This window comes from Nycticebus coucang, chromosome 6, assembly GCF_027406575.1.
Source record: "Nycticebus coucang isolate mNycCou1 chromosome 6, mNycCou1.pri, whole genome shotgun sequence".
Lineage (NCBI taxonomy): Eukaryota > Metazoa > Chordata > Mammalia > Primates > Lorisidae > Nycticebus > Nycticebus coucang.
In genome coordinates, this window is record NC_069785.1 from 78,186,628 (window position 1) to 78,203,180 (window position 16,553).

At 45.4% G+C, this 16,553-nt stretch overlaps 1 protein-coding gene and 1 long non-coding RNA gene across 5 annotated transcripts in view; one reads left to right on the plus strand and one right to left on the minus strand.

Moving 5' to 3' along the window:
* The first annotated feature begins 9 nt into the window (after positions 1 to 9).
* Positions 10 to 15,974, plus strand: LOC128589118 (uncharacterized). Of its 3 annotated transcripts, XR_008380846.1 has the most exons (4): positions 10 to 158; positions 3,317 to 3,434; positions 14,435 to 14,545; positions 15,646 to 15,974. It is a non-coding gene; the product is annotated as an uncharacterized LOC128589118 (long non-coding RNA). The 3 variants fall into 3 exon arrangements; XR_008380845.1 differs by lacking the exon at positions 3,317 to 3,434; XR_008380847.1 differs by lacking the exon at positions 3,317 to 3,434 and having other exon boundaries at positions 14,435 to 14,540.
* PTPN9 (protein tyrosine phosphatase non-receptor type 9) overlaps positions 10,248 to 16,553 on the minus strand; it is a 103,262-nt gene continuing 96,956 nt past the window's right edge. The window contains exons 11-14 of one of the 2 annotated variants that reach the window (XM_053595995.1): positions 14,375 to 14,525; positions 13,449 to 13,656; positions 11,889 to 12,095; positions 10,248 to 10,890 (exon numbers count right to left, since the gene is read on the minus strand). In XM_053595995.1, the coding sequence (XP_053451970.1) occupies positions 10,871 to 10,890; positions 11,889 to 12,095; positions 13,449 to 13,656; positions 14,375 to 14,525 (586 nt within the window). In that variant the 3' untranslated portion in view covers positions 10,248 to 10,870. Of the gene's footprint in view, positions 12,096 to 13,448; positions 13,657 to 14,374; positions 14,526 to 16,553 lie in introns of both variants that reach the window. The other variant, XM_053595996.1, reaches the window with a different exon arrangement.

A 16,553-nucleotide genomic window follows, 5' to 3' on the forward strand; every position in this document is an offset into this window, starting at 1 on the left:
GGTAGTGAAACGAGTAGAGGTGCCCTGGCGACTTGCTTGAACGTCCTCCTTTGGCTGTGTAACCTGTGTCCGGCCAACTCTGTTATGCGCCTAAAGATGAGAGATGCAAACGGGAAGCCCTGCGTCCAGGGCAACAGGCACTTGTCTGAGCGCCTACGGTGAGTGAGGCCGAAATTCAGGCCGCACCTACTGCTCTGTGCAATTATAGGCTGGACGAGATGCTTACTCTACTCTCCAAAGACTGCGGGTTCAGTCGAGGAGATGCTACAGAAAAATCTAAGGCAAGGCAGGAATGTATATATAGCTTCCATAGGAGACCAGAAAAGAGAGATTCCTAGATATAGGAAAATTGAAAAAGACTTCAGGGAGGAGGTGGCATTCAATTTGGGTCTTAAGTCATGAGGTTTGGCGCCTGTAGTTTAGTGAGTAGGGCACCGGCCACATACACCAAAGCTGGAGGGTTCGAGACCGGCCAGGGCCTGCTAAACAATGACCACTGCAACCAAAAAATAGCCAGGCATTGCGGCGGGCGCCTGTAGTCCCAGCTATTCTAGAGGCTGAGGCAAGAGAATCGCTTAAACCTAAGAGTTTGAGGTTGCTGTGAGCTGTGATGCAACAGCACTCTACCGAGGATGACATAGTGAGACCCTGTCTCAAAAAAAAAAAAAAAAGATTCATGAGGCAAAATGGAGTGCAAATCATTTTCAGCACTGGGTACGCAAATGGAAAACATTAAGGACCTTCACATGTGTAGTAATGAAAATCGCGGTAGGAAAGACAAAATCAGTGAAAGATTTTTAGTAGTTGGTTAAGATCTTGGACTTGCACAGCAAAATGTGCCAGCAGCATGGTCACAGGACTACAGGCCCGGAACTATGGTGTAAAATGGTCAGCATGCTAGCAGCCGGATGAGTTCAGAGTATGTACTGAACAAGAGGTGCCTATAAGTAGCCAGAAGCACAGAGATGTTGTAATACTGGATTTGGATACTCCAGAGGTACATATTGTGGAAAGGATAGGTGGGGTGAGCCAAGAGAAAGCTTCTATTCTCTATCCCAGCCACCCAATGCAGGAAACCTTCCCCACCTTCAGTGGCCCTGAAAGTTGCATTCCGATAGTGGGTGTCGACTGACCCCACCAACTTTTTTTTGCATATTCTGTTGTCCTGCTTAAACAGATGTACAAAAACCTGGTCAGTGAGTCAGTCCATAATACCCCCATTGGAATGCAACTTTAAGTCAAAGCTCCATCTCAGATCCTTCCTTATATCATTTGCTGTGTTTATCTTAACTTCCTATCAAAAGAAGTTTCTTCAAAGCAGAGGTTACCCCACATCTGTGTCAACAAAGCCAAGCCTATAGAGCCAAGGATGCACAGTATGTGAGCAAGAAAGTTTGTTGGGCATTGGGGAAAGGCAGTGAGGATGAGGCAGGGTGTACATATTGTGAAGGGCCTTACAGTCCACTGGGCATAATGGTGGCTTACTGCCAGTTGAAGACACTATACTAATAATTCAGGTGACATATAAAAAGGACTTGGCCAGAACAATGACAATGGATGAGAATAAAAAAGAGTGAGTGTTGAGAAAGACTCAAGGCGAGTGACTGATTCAGTGTGGGGAGTAGAGTGAAAGTAGAAACCCCTAGCCTGCTGTGCAAAAAGAAGGAAGAACTTGAGGCTACTGGTTGGGTAATCTGGGTCCTACACTTAACATGGTTAGTGACTGGTATTACAGTGTTAGACAAGTTCCTTCCCCCTTCTGGGCCTCAGTTTCCTTGTGAAATGGGGTTGGAAATTGGAGTAGAAAGATAGGCTGTAAGGACTCCTTCTCAAGAGTCCATACAGGGGGCCAGGCGCAGTGACTCATGCCTATAATCACAGCAATTGGGAGGCCGAGGCAGGTGGATTGCCTGAGCTCACAGGTTTGAGACCAGTTTGGACAAGAGCAAGACCCCGTCTCTAAAAAATAGCCAGGCATTGTGGCAGGTGCCTGTAGTCCCAGCTACTTGGGAGACTGAGGCAAGAGAATCGTTTCAGCCCAGGAGTTTGAGGTTGCTGTGAGCTGTGAAAGTGAGACTCTGTCTCAAAAAAAAAAAAAAAAAAAAAAGCCTATGCAAGGGAAGCTTGCCATTAAGGAGAGAGGTCAGGTGGGAAGAATTGATTTGGGAAGGGCAGTGAGTACCCCAGGTGGAGTTTGGGGACTAGAATGTGGGTGGTAGGTCAGTTGATGAAACCATGGAGGGAAAAAGGTAAGGAAGAAAAAAGGGCAGAAGATGAGGACTATGGGTTCATTAGGAATCTCAGCCCTCACAGAGACATTGAAGTCAAGGTTCATCCTCCCTAGGGTGAAGATCAGGTTTTCAGAGAGTCCCTGGTGTCTGAATTCCCATTTTGGATACCTGCTCTATTTCCTAAGGGGCTATGCCCCAGCTGAAGGCATAACAGATACCGTGTCAATGTGAGATGAAGCAGAGTGGTAGACCTGAAATACTAGTCTGGAAGTTGAGTCTCTGGTTCCCACTTAGTCCCTTCCTATCTGTGGATCATACTCCTCTCCTGTATAAGAGGATAACATAGCAATCCTAGGCCTGTTAGGAGGTTCAAATGTGATGATAAAATGTGCCCTGTCACCTAGTAAGGTTCTGAGTGTCTGTGGAATGCAAAAGCCTGATCATTTCATGGTGATCCAGGCAGCAAGTGGTGTGCTATAGATGAAGTTACTTAGGGAGGATTTGCAACTAGAATGGTTGCTCAGCACCTGTATCTCAGTGGCTAGGGTGCAGGCCATCCAGCCCAGGCCTGCTGAACAACAATGACAACTACAACAAAAAAATAGACGAGCATTGTGGCGGACGCCTGTAGTTCTTCCAGGTACTTAAGGTAGGTGTTACTGATGGCTTGCACTTCAGGGACTGTGCCAAAAAGATTGGTGCTAACACCTTTTTGACAGAACCTCTGAGAATACAGAAGAGGACCAGGATCGCTCAGGAATATCCAGATGAGGGGAACCTGAGGCTAGGTCCCCACTCATAACCTCTAGGTTTGAGAAAAGCTCAAGCTATTGGTCAGAATCCCAGTTTAACAATTTCCTAGCAGGATGATTTTGGTAAGTCATTTGTCTTTTTAGTTTTTTTATCTATAAGAATTTATGTGAGATGAAGCAGAGTTTTCTTACCTATAAATTCTTTTATTTCTATAAAATAAGCATACCTACTTCAATGGGTGTTGAGATTTAAAATTAAGTATGCCTAACATTCACTCAAGAGTTCTCAGACCTTTTCCTCCTTAATCTCATCCCAACCCCATTCTTCTCCAGGCCACTCAAATGCAAAGTTCCTGGAGTTGCAGTTTGAGAGATGAGCCGCCAGTAGGCCTGAAGGACCAAACAATCCCACTGTGTGAACAAACTCCATTTCTCTGGAAACCAGCTTTAGGTTGTATAAATTCCATTACTTCTGATTCCTGGGTGGGTCTGGAGGCTTGGAGACTGCTACTCACTACCTTGAAATGTTTCCTCTAGCAGAACATGAGGTTACCATTCTGGATCACTCAGCATGTTCCCCACTTTACCTGGCTTTAAATTTTCAAAGTGTTTATTTTGTATGCCAGTTGTTTAGTGACTTTTTTTTTTTTTTTAAGCAGAACTCCCTTTGTTCAAATGCAATCTTATTCAGAAGCCTAATACATAAAAGATAAAGGTGGGCCTTGTTTTGGTTGAAGTAAAAACAGCCTGAGCCCTGCAGACTCCACTCCCTAACAGCCATTAAGTCCCTTCAAAGACCTCCAGTGAGCCCCCATTTCTGAGTCTTGTTTATTCATCACAGCCACTTCCTACCTCTTGGCAGCCAGTGACAGTGCAAGCTGGCCTTGTCCTAGGTTACCTCTGCCTATGGATCAGTATTCTTCAGGGGCTTTTTTTTACTCTACCCATTCCCCAACTATTGGTAGTCTCTCTGGTCTACTGTCATCCTCATTCTTCACTTCATTGCTTCTATCTAAATAAAGTTCCAAATTGACATCTCCAGCCCAGTATCTGCCCTGAACATGACTCCAGATTTCTGTGGCTGGTGGCCATGGAAAAGGTATTCATTAAAACTCAAGAAAGTTAGGGCCAGGCAAGGTGGCTCACACCTGTAATCCTAGCACTCTGGGAGGCTGAGATGGTTGGATTGTTTGAGCTCAGGAGTTTGAGACCAGCCTGAGCAAGAATGAGACCCTGTTTCTACTAAAAAGAAAAACTAATCTCTACTAAAAACAGAAAAACTATCCAGGCATTGTAGCAGGTGCCTGTAGCCCTGACTACTGGGGAGGCTGAGACGAGAGGATCACTTGAGCCCAAGAGACTGAGATTGCTGTGAGTTATGATGGCATGGGCACTCATCCCAGCTGGGGGACAGAGTGAGACTCTGTCTCAAAAAACTCTAGAAAAGACCTGGTATGGTGGCTCACACCTGTAATCCTAGCACTATGGGAGGCTGAGGTGGGTGGATCGCCTGAGCTCACAGGTTCAAGACCAGGCTGAGCAAGAGCAAGACCCCATCTCTAAAAAATAGCCAGGCATTGTGGCAGGCACTTGTAGTTCCAGCTACTCAGGAGGCTGAGACAAGAGAATCACTTGAGCCCAAGAGTTTAAGGTTGCTGTGAACCGTGACTCCAGGGTACTCAGAGTGACAAAGTGAGATTCTTATAACAAACACAAAAAAAAAACTAAAGAAAATTAAGACACCCCACAAGATGAAAAGGCTGACTTTAACTCAGCTGTGCATCTGGCCAGTTTATTTTTATTTTTTGCAGTTTTTGGCTGGGGCCAGCTTTGAACCCGCCACCTCCAGTATATGGGGCCGGTACCCTACTCCTTGAGCCACAGGTGCTGCCCTGGCCAATTTTTTTTTTTTTTTGAGACGCTTGATAAAGTGTCCTGGCATCCTATCTCACAGCAACCTCAAACTCTTGGGCTCGAGCAATTCTCTTGCCTCACCTTCCCAAGTAGCTGAGACTATAGGCACCCACCACAATTCCTGTCTTTTTTTTTTTTTGTAGAGATAGAGTCGCCCTCGGTAGAGTGCTGTGGCATTACAGCTCACAGCAGCCTCTAGCTCTTGGACTTAGGTGATTCTCTTGCCTCAGTCTCCCGAGTAGCTGGGACCACAGGCGCCTGCCACAACGCCTGGCTATTTTTTGTTGCAGTTTGGCTGGGGCTGGATTTGAACTTCGGTATATGGGGCTGGCACCCTACTCACTGAGCCACAGGTGCCGCCTATTTTTTTTTTTTAAAGAGACCGAGGTCTCACTCTGGCTCAGGCTGGTCTTGAACCCATGAGTTCAGGCAATCCACCTGCCTGGGCCTCCCAGAGTTCTAAGATTACAGGCATGAGCCAACTCGGCCGGCCTGTCCATCTAGCCAATCTTGAGGCTTAAGACAAACTACATAGCAGCTTAGAGAAGCAGCCAGATTCTAATGTGGGGGGAGGGGAAGAAGAAAGTGAGCCTAGAGTGGGGAAAGTAGCTATGGGCCTTTTTTGACTCCCTTCTGCACATCTCACTGTCTTGCCTTCCTACTCTAGTCATCATAGTCTTAACCATCAGAACATATTACGTTCAACTGCTGAAGGTACTGCAGTTCCCAAACTCCATCTAACACTCCTGGCTAGGATGGCAGTGTAATTAGCTATGTCTCCTACAGCTTTAGCCTGATACCCTGATACCCTGTTTCCCCAAAAATAAGACATCCTCCGAAAATAAGACCTACTTATAGGAAAGATAAGACATCCCCTGAAAATAAGACCTAGCGCATCTTTGGGAGCACACCTTAAAATAAGACACTGTCTTATTTTTGGGGAAACGGTATTTAAGACTGCAGCATCTCAGATTCAGTTTAAACAGGAGGAAGAATTTTATAATAGCTAAAGTGAAGGAAGACTTAAATATTGTAAAAGGCTTCAGAGTGCTAGATTTGTGAAGACCCTGTGGTCATCTAAAAGCAATGTAATCGAAAAACACACTTGATATTCCCAAGTGCTGTGTGATGGGTTTTTTTGTTGTTTGAGACAGAGTCTCAAGCTGTTGCCTTGGGTAGAGTGCCGTCGTGTCATAGCTCACAGCAACCTCAAACACTTGGTCTGAAGCGATCCTCTTGCCTCAGTTTTTCTATTTTAGTAGAGACAGGTCTCACTTTTGCTCAGGCTGGTCTCAAACTCGTGAGCTCAAGCAATCCACCTGCCTCCTCAGCATCCCAGAGTGCTAGGAATACAGGCATGAGCCACCGCACCTGGCCAGTGTGATGGTTAATTATGGGGCAGAAATCTCCCAAGAGAAAATGTAGTTTGTAGGCCAAAGCTTCACTCCTGCCTTTGGTAAGCTAACAGTGGTCTGCGGGTAGTGATGAAGGCTTAAAACAAATCTAAGATACAGGTTGGGAGTTCTGGGACCCTTGCTCAGATTCTTTGCCTCTGAATCATTGTGTCTACCCTAGCACCTACAGCAACAAGGCAGCCTTAAGGCCTACAAGGTTGGTCTTGAAAATTACAGAGAAGACTTGATCTTTTTCTTATCTATCTTTTTTTTTCCCATGTGGGAAAAGAACTGAGGGACTATAGCTGAGAGACAGCTGCTTGAAAGAAAATACTTTGAAAATAAGCTACAAATGAGGAGTGCAAGTGTGAGCTGACGCAATCGAAGTGAGGGCCTGATAGTTCCTCCAGGGGTGTCTATAGTGTCTAAAAAAGAACTAGACCCAGCTCAGTGCCTGTAGCACAGTGGTTATGGCGCCAGCCACATACACAGAGGCTGGCGGGTTCAAATCTGACCCGGCCCAGCTAAACAACAACTCCGATAAAAAATAGCCAGGTATTGTGGTGGGTGCCTGTAGTCCCAGCTACTTGGGCGGCTGAGGCAAGAGAATTGGTTAAGACCAGGAGTTTGAGGTTCCTGTGAGCTGTGATGCCACGGCACTCTACCGAGGGTGACATAATCAAACTTTGTCTCAAAAAAAAAACAACAAAAAAAACTAGACCCTTAGTCAGACTTTTAGTAGGAAGATCATCTAATGCAGCCCTTTCTTTTACAGAGGGAAATGAAGATTTGGGTTGGGTTGAATGGAAAGACCTCAAAACTACCAAAGAGCTCTGGCCATTCTTAAAAAGCTTTTCTACCTGCCTGATGACTCTTGGCCTCCCTCTTTCCAAGTCTCTCTAATATATGGGAGTCTATGTCTCATTATTCCTAGAGATAGCAAACATCTCTTTCAGGGGGGAAGCCACATCTTCCTAAGGCCCTGATGCTAAGTAGTCCAATCCATCAAGAATAGCCCCTACTCTGTCATTTACCTGGATATTGTCACATGGAAACAGACAATGGTGAGCCTCCTGAGTTGAAGATGGTGGAGTACCCGTTATCTCAGGAGGCCTATCCTACCCCACAGGGATAAGCAGGGTGCAGAAACAATAGAAAAAGAGATGACAGGAGGATTATCTCTTGTGTTTGAAAAATTATGGCCAGGCACATTGGCTCACGCCTATAATCCCAATATTCTGGGAGGCCCAGGCGGGTGGATTGTTTGAGAGCAGCTTAAGCAAAGCCAGACCTCATCTCTACGAATAGAAAAACTAGCTGTGTGTTTGTGGTAGGCACCTGTAGTCCCAGCTACCTGGGAGGCTGAGATAAAAGGATCACCTGAGCCCAACAATTTGAGGTTGCTGTGAGCTATGACACCATGGCAGTCAACCCCAGGGTGACTGAGACTGTCTAAAAAAAAAAAAAAAAATTTATATATAAACACACACACACACACACACACACATGAGAATGTTAGTTAGGTGACAAAACAGCAAAGGAAGCTTGGCACCTATAGCTCAATGGCTAGGGCACCAGCCACATACACCAGACCTGGCAGGTTCAAATCCAGCCCTGGCCTGTCAAACAATGACAACACCAACCAAAAAATAGCTGGGCGTTGTGGCAGGTACCTGTGGTTCCAGCTACTTGAGAGGCTGAGGCAAGAAAATTACTTCAGCCTAAGAGTTTGAGTTTGCTGTGAGCTGTGATGCCACAGCACTCTACTGAGAGTGACATTGTAAGACTGTCTCAAAAAAAAAAAAAACAGCAAAGGAGAAGCAGAACCCGGTTTTGGTCCAGAAAGCTTTCTTCTCTCCCCTGAATGCTTTTCTCTTGCTTTGTTCACTAAGTCTCCTGTGTGAGAACCTTGACTTCCTGAACAGATTCTCTGCTTTCCCTTTGCTTTACTTCTTCCTTCAATACCTAGCACAGCTAAGCTCACACTGGTAAAAACTACAAAGGTGGTAGGGGAAAGCTACTGGTCCCTTTCTCTCAGTTTTACCTAAAACTGAGGAGATATCCATTTGCTCACTCTCCCCAGAGTCAGGGATGAGCTAAGTCACTGGTTCCCAAACCTGGATCATTCTGTCACTCAACCACCTCCTGGGTGAGCCCAGGAATCTGCATTTTAATGGAGCTCTACAAGTGATTACTTCAGTGATCCTCAATTATGCAATGAATAATTCATGTGTAAGTTTGAATTTATAGGACAGTTGGGTCATAGCCTCTTCAAATAAATGAGTTTGAAGTTACCTCCTCCAGACCTTTTACCATTAATCCCATTTCCTATCTATTCCAATGCCCTAACCTCTGATTTCTCAGATTTGAAAGAATTTCTGATCATTTCTTGCTTGCTTGCCCCCATGAGAATGGAGGCTCATCTGGGGCAAAGATTGCTTTAAACTTCTGCTTTATACTTCGGCTCTTGATTAAGGTAAGAAACTCAAGAAAAATGTGTTGGCAGATCAAGAGATGGATTCTTAGATGGATTCCAGTGCAAGAGTTAAAAGTAAATACTTTCGAGTCAGATGGTCCAGTTTCCTACATCTCAGTGTTTTTCTTCCATCACTATCTACTTCAAAAGGTTGTTGACAATAAATGAGATGATACCTAGAAATTACTCTAAATAGCACCTACAATAGAGTAACATCCAGTATACATTAGCAGCTATTATTGTTGTACACAACACCCCAGTATTTGCTGGCTGGAACTGTCCCAACTAAGCAGGCTGTCATTGGCCAACAGGTATGTGAGAGTGGTGGTACAAGGACAAAGCTTTTGGTTCCATCTTTTCTAAGGGACAAATGCAAATAACTCAATATCTTCCCACAAAGACCAATATGTTCATATACATGGAGTTTCCCCCTGAGAGAATGACCCCTTTGGTACTCTGCAGACCTGATGACCCTGTATCAGGAGGTCCCAACTAGGATAATCAGTCACAAACCCTGTCACCCTTTGGATCCACATGAAGCATGAATTCAAGATCAACTACCTGGCTAGGCGAGGTGGAACATAACTCTAATCCTAGCACTCTGGGAGGCTACAGTGGGTAGATTGTTTGAGCTCAGGAGGTGGCTCATACCTCTAATCCTAGAACTCTGGGAGGCCATGGCGGGTGGATTGCTTGAGCTCAGGAGTTCTAGACCAGCCTGAACAAGAGAGAGACCTTGTCTCTAAAAAGGCCAGGCATGGTGGCTCATGCCTATAATCCCAGCAATTGGGAGGCTGATGCAGGTGGATTGCCTGAGCTCACAGGTTTGAGACCAGCCTGAGAAATAGCAAGACCCCATCTCTAAAAAACAGCCAGGCATTGTGGTGGGTACATGTAGTCCCAGCTACTTGGGAGGGTAAGGCAAGAGAATCACTTGAGCCCAGGAGTTTGAGGTTGCTGTAAGCTCTGATGCCATGGCATTCTACCTAGGGCAACAAAGAGAGACTCTGTCTCAAACAAACAACAAAAAAACCTTCTAGTTGCCAAAGGCAAAGTACTATCTCCATCTTTAATGCAATGAAGAAATAAAGGACTTTGTAAACCACCTTGAGCTCCAATTTTAGAGCAAATCACTGTAACCCTGTTGACCCCACCTTCGTCTATATAGAAAGGGGAAAAGGATAGATAGGGAAAAGAGAGAGAGGATAATGTCTCACTGGATTGTTGAGAGGTTTGAATGAGATAATGGGAGGGAAAGCACCTATCATAGAGTTGGCACATAGCAAACACTTAACTGTGTTGGGTCCCTTTGTTTAGAGCTAGGGCCCTGGCCTACAGACAAGGTGGGTAGCTCTCTGAATTGAAAGTCTCAGATACTGAAGCCTTGGGTCCCTCCCTGCTTCCCCATCCCTCCCAGATCAATCCTAGACCCCCTCCTCACCTTCCCAGCCTCAGACTGCTAAATTGATGAAGCTAAAAGGGTTTTGATCATGTCAGTATATTTATATGTAAATACAAAATTGTATCACTTGTAAGATATTATGAACATTACAACTATTTTCTGAATCTGACTCAGTCCATTGATGTTAAATACAAAATGAAATGATTGTAAAAAATAAGAATATGCATATTCAAAGAACTTATTACAGTATAAAATTATTGAGGTCTGATCAGCCACCAACCTCTTCTGTGATGGGGGAACATTTAAGGTTCCTAGAATTTTCTTAGGAATGTGGAGTGCTGGGGACTCTTGATTTCATCCCTGGCACATCAGGATGGGTGGACTGGGAGCAGAAAGGGACTGGGTGCAGTGGGTAGACAACCACTTCACCCAGCCAGAGAGTTAAACTTTTTATTGGCACAGAACCCACCGAGCTTGAGTTCTAGGGTCTGGCAGGCTAGCAGACAGAAATGGGCATCTCAGTAGACAGGGCCCAACTGCATAAGAAAAGGAACCATCCACCAAAGAAAAAAGGGCCCCAGTTTCTTCTCCCAGGGAGGGATTCTCATAGTAGTGTCCTCTCTTACACCTGGGCTCCCCTTCTTTCCTTCTAAGACTTCGTACCGCTTGCTTTTGGCTCTGGCTCCTCAGTGAGTTCATCCCTACCCCTCGTTTTGCATCCCTGGGGTAGTGAGAGGAAAGAGAGAACATGGAATCACAGTGGAGGTCTGTTCCCCAAAATAGCCAAGTAAAAAGAGAACAATAATCAATGATAAGGGCAATCTGTGCTGACTTAACCCCATGTCACCACAAACCAACATCCTTGGCTCCAACATGCAGCATCCGGAGGGAGGTTAAGTCCTTAGTAAAGGGTGAGGGCCCATGGCAAGAACACAGAGGAGATATGTGTGTGTGTGTGTCCTCTTTCACCACTCCGTGGTCCGACAACAGGAGATGTGATCCCCAAATCCAGCAACTCCAGGATAAACAATAGGGCCTAAGAAACAAGGAGTCCTAACTACAACATGGAGCCCCAGGAACTTCTACAGAGGAGTATCTGTGTGTATATGTATTTATAGAATACGATCATATTATCACATACAATATATATTATATACACGTACATGTGGACCCATACACATAAGTGCACAGACGCACGCACACACACAGACTGACAGAAAAGATTGGAATACACGCCCTATGTATAAACGTGCTTGGCACTCAGGATGATCTGTAGAATATGTAACTTGGTCAAGCTCTTGGGGTAGAAGGTGAATACTTGCCAAACTTTCCCATAAAATCTTAGCAAAGGGAAGGAGTGGGAGAGAGGAGACCTCCAGAAGGAGAATGAAATTGGGAAAGGGGGAGGGAGGTTCCTTCCCCACTTACCTTGGGCCCCTGGCAAAAATCAATAGCCACAATTTGGTTTTAATAAGGCACAGTTTGATAGCAGGTGCTAGGAATTAAGAACACATTGCTGCTGGCCCTTTCTAGTGGCAAACTGACCACATTTATCTAGCCAAAGGGAAAGACTGCCTTGTGTGCACATGTGTGCCAGTAGACAAAGAGGTTGATCCATGGCTTCAGCATAACTGTTGGCAACCTATAGGCTCAGCGGTGTCCAGGATAATTTAAGGAAGGCTGGCCAGCAGGTAGGAGGCTCATGGGAGAGTTACTGACCCTCCATGGCCAGCAGGTTGTGGCCAGAGGACACCATGCCCTCTTTCTCTGCAAACTCCAGGATGGCCTTGTAGCAAAAATAGTACTGCTCAGGGGTCTGGATGCTGAAGGCCCTCTGGGTCCTCATGCGTGACACTGTCTGGAACACATTAAGGGTGCCGAGCTCCTCCAGCTGTGCCAGGCAGATGTCCAGTGAGCAGAAGGTACCTGAAGAAAGAAGGAAGGGATCACATGTAGTTTATTTCTCCTATTGTCCTCCCTCTACAAAGTAACTCAGGCAGACTCAGATAAATGAATTCAAAGGCAATGTGTCTCATGGCAGGAGGCCAGATGGCCTTGGACTAACAGAACTTCAAGAATAGGTCACAGGGAGTGCTGACGGCCAGAGAAATGAGAAGGCCACTTGTCTCTCAGGATATACATGGTGGTAACAGGAAGAGTAGGAAGTGACACAAGGAACTTCCTGCTTCAATCTCAGACAGACTGATAGCACTCCCACAGTTTTTTCCTTTTTTTAAGACAGAGTCTCTGTCACCCTGGGTAGAGTGCCATAGTGTAGTCATAGCTCACATCAACCTAGTCCCACACTTAATGTCTAGAGACTCTACAACTCTAGAGGCCTAACATAAAACTATTCTTTCTAATTTTCTCCCAAAAGGACCTCTAAAACTAGAAAAGCCAACGATTCCTGTAATGCACATCCCCTTAAGCAGCGGTTCTCAACCTGTGGGTTGCGACCCCTTTGTAACAATGAAAATACATCCTGCAGATCAGATATTTACATTATGATTCATAACAGTAGCAAAATTACAGTTATGAAGTAGCAATGAAAATAATTTTATGGTTGGGGGTCACCACACCATGAGGAACTGTATTAAAGGGTCGCAACATTTGGAGGCATTAGGAAGGTTGAGAACCACTGCCTTTAAGGCAAAAGGTGCTAACTGGCTCCACAATGAGAACACAGCACAGGGTGACGAGTCTCCCCAGGAGGGAGGAGGGGAGAGATGGGAAGGAAGTAGCAAACCAGCAGAATTCTCTGAGACACCCACAGTGACAGGGTCAGAAGATAACCATACTGATGGGGTATATAAACCCTAGAGAGCTTAGCCTGTCAAGTATATCTTCTGGGCTCAGTGCCTGTAGCTCAGTGGTTAGGACACCAGCCACATGCACTGGGGCTGATGGGTTTGAACCTGGCCAGGGCCTGCTAAACAATGACAGTAACAACAACAACAAAATAGCCGGGTGTTGTGGCAGGTGCCTATAGTCCCGATACCTGGGAGGCTGAGGCAAGAGAATAGCTTAAGCCCAAGAGTTTGAGGTTGCTGTGAGCTGTGATACCATAGCACTCTACCGAGGGTGACCAAAAAAAAAAAAATCTGGGAAGCACCTAGCACTATGGATACCAATGGATCCATAAATTATACCAAGGATAATTTTTCACAGCAATTTACCACCAAGGGATTAAATGAGTTCTTTTTCCAAATCATAGATATGGCTAAGAGTTTTTCCCCACCCACTGCCTCTGGAGGCACCAAGAGGTGCCTGGTACATTACCTGTCCTGCCAATGCCTGCACTGCAATGAACCACAATGGGTGGCTCAGGACACTGCCCTTTGGGGCGTCCTCCCATGCTGCTCACAGCCAGACTCTGCTGGTTTCTGACCACTCTCAAAAAGTCAATGAGGGAAGCTGCTGAGGAAGGGACGCCATAATCTGGCCAGCTCAGGAACTGGAAGTGGGTCACCTGGCGTTTCTGCCGCTCCTTAGGTGAGAAAAGCAGCACAAGTTAATGAGGAGATTTCTACCTGCCCCAACCACCTCCAGCTTTTCAGGATTCTCAATACCCTGCTATCCCCAACATGGTTCCTGTCTACCTCTGTCAACATTACCAATTGCTTCTATTAACACTTAACTTCCCTACTATAAACCCAAAGGAAGGGTTAAATGTTTGAAAAAGGCAGAATTCCTATATTGTAAGATACAGATTTCTTTTTTTTTTTTTTTTTTTGTAGAGACAGAGTCTCACTTATGGCCCTCGGTAGAGTGCCGTGGCCTCACACAGCTCACAGCAACCTCCAACTCCTGGGCTTAAGTGATTCTCTTGCCTCAGCCTCCCGAGTAGCTGGGACTACAGGCGCCCGCCACAACGCCCGGCTATTTTTTGGTTGCAGTTTGGCTGGGGCTGGGTCCGAACCCACCACCCTCGGTACATGGGGCTGGCGCCTTACCGACTGAGCCACAGGCGCCGCCCAAGATACAGATTTCTTTAGTTATAAGCTTTATTCCTATATAATGCCACTGTGATGTTGAGGTAGTACGGGCAATAAAAGCTGTGAGTTGAATATCCTCATCCCGTTCCCAGAAAAACAGAAACAACTTATAACCTCCCTGGAATCCTGCCCATTCCCTCTGGAGATTTTCTTTACAGTAGTGGTTCTCTCCTAGTTTCAAAAGGTAAGAAAACAGAAACCTGGATTTACCTCCATGTTGAGAATTTCCAGTGTTGTTTTCTTGTAATGGTTCATGTTCTCCACACCTAGATTGGTAACTGTGAGGAAGCCAAATCGGATCCGAGAGTCTTTTTCTAAAGGCCAGTACTGGCCACACTTTCTTCTGCCACCTTCCTCAAAGCTGAAAAGACACAGGGTAAGGTAAGCCTCCACCGTAGTAACCCAGCTCCCCCGAAGACCTGCTACCCTTAGGCATCAGTGTCATCCCCTGCATTAGTTCTAACTTACATCTTTGATTCTCAGCAGAAGAGGAAGGAATCCTCTTTATTCTGTTTTTTTTTCTGAGACAGAGATTCACTATGTTGCCCTCGGTAGAGTACGTGGCGTCACAGCTCACAGCAACCTCAAACTCTTGGGCTTAAGCAATTCTCCTGCCTAGCCTCCCAAGTAGCTGGGACAACAGGTGCCTGCCACAATGCCTGGCTTTTTTTTTTTAGAGACAGTCTCACTTTATCACCCTCAGTAGAGTGCCATGGCGTCATGGCTCACAGCAACCTCCAAATCTTGGCTTAGGCGATTCTCTTGCCTCAGCCTTCCGAGTAGCTGGGACTAAGGCGCCTGCCACAACACCTGGCTATTTTTTTGTTGTTGAAGTTTGGCCGGGGTCAGGTTCGAACACTCCACCTCAGTATATGGGGCCGGCGCCCTACCCACTGAGCCATAGGTGCTGCCCAAAGCTTCTTTATTCTAAACAGATGTAATAACCGCTAAAGTTGCTGCATGGACTTCTTTAGCCAACATTTACTGAACACTTTACTATATCATTTAGTCTCTCTGCTGATACCTCCTGGTATTTCTCCTGGTATATCTGGGATATATAATGAGAGGAGACAAAAACAGTAGACGGAATATGATGGCTCACAGAGAACACTCTGGTTTGTACCTCAGCCACTGCTCAGTCTCTTCAACAATAGGGGTTGTTAGCTGAGAAAGGACTGGGAAAGACACACTCCCATGCTAGTGGGAGGTTTATGTAAAGGCCTAAAGTCCACCCCACCACTTCAGTGGCCCCAAAGTACTCCAAGGTGGTACTTCTCTCAGTACCTCTGCTCCAAATCAAGGTGGTTCTAATAGTGCTCTGAGGAAGGGAACTGAGCAAATATTCCCATTCATTTTTTTCTTATCATCTGAAATAACTTATAATGATAATGATATTGATGATATAGGTAATTTCTTAAATTTGGCAAACTTGTACACCAAAATTTCAAAAATACTCCTTTTTTTTTTTTGCGGTTCTACAGTGAAAGTATCTACAACCAGAAAAATGGTCAAAAGTAGCAAATGGAGAAGAGAGCAAAGAGGAACTGGTACTTCAGGAACCAAGAAGAAAGCTTCCTTCTAGAAACAGGATTTTCTGTCTAAAGGTGAATTCAACAGATTGAAGGTGAATTGCTCCATGTTTCCCAGTACTTCTTTTACTGGATAAGGCCAGGACCTCAGAATAGGTTAGAACTGGCACAGGGTCACCAGAGCCATGGACTAGCAGGCATCCTCAAACTACGGCCCACGGGCCACATGAGGCGGTGTGATTGTATTTGTTCCCGTTTTGTTTTTTTACTTCAAAATAAGATATGTGCAGTGCGCATAGGAATTTGTTCATAGTTTTTTTTTAAACGATAGTCCGGCCCTCTAACGGTCTGAGGGACAGTGAACTGGGCCCCTGTTTAAAAAGTTTGAGGACCCCTGGACTAAAGCATTGATAAATTAGACCTTTGAATCTCCACCATCGTATTAACATTTGACCAGCTGAGAAAAATCTAAGATATCTCCAAATCTTTGCTATGGCTTTCCTAATCTTCACTGTATCTTTTTTTTTTTTCCCTTTTCTTTTCTTTTTTGTTGAGACAAAGTCTTGCTCTGTTGCCCAGGCTGGAGTATTTATAGCTCACTGCAGCCTCCAAATCCTGGGCTCAAGTGATTCTCCCACCTCAGCCTCCCAAGTAGCTGGGTCTGTAAGCAAGCCTAATCATACCCAGCTGAGTTTGAAATTTCTTTTGTAGAGACAGGATCTCAATATGTTGTCCAAGCTGGTCTCAAATTCCTAGCCTTTAATGACCATCTGGTTTTGGCTTCCCAAAGCACTGGAATTACACATGTGAGCCACTACCCCCAGCCTCATCCTCACTATTTCTAAGAGCTAAAATTCCTT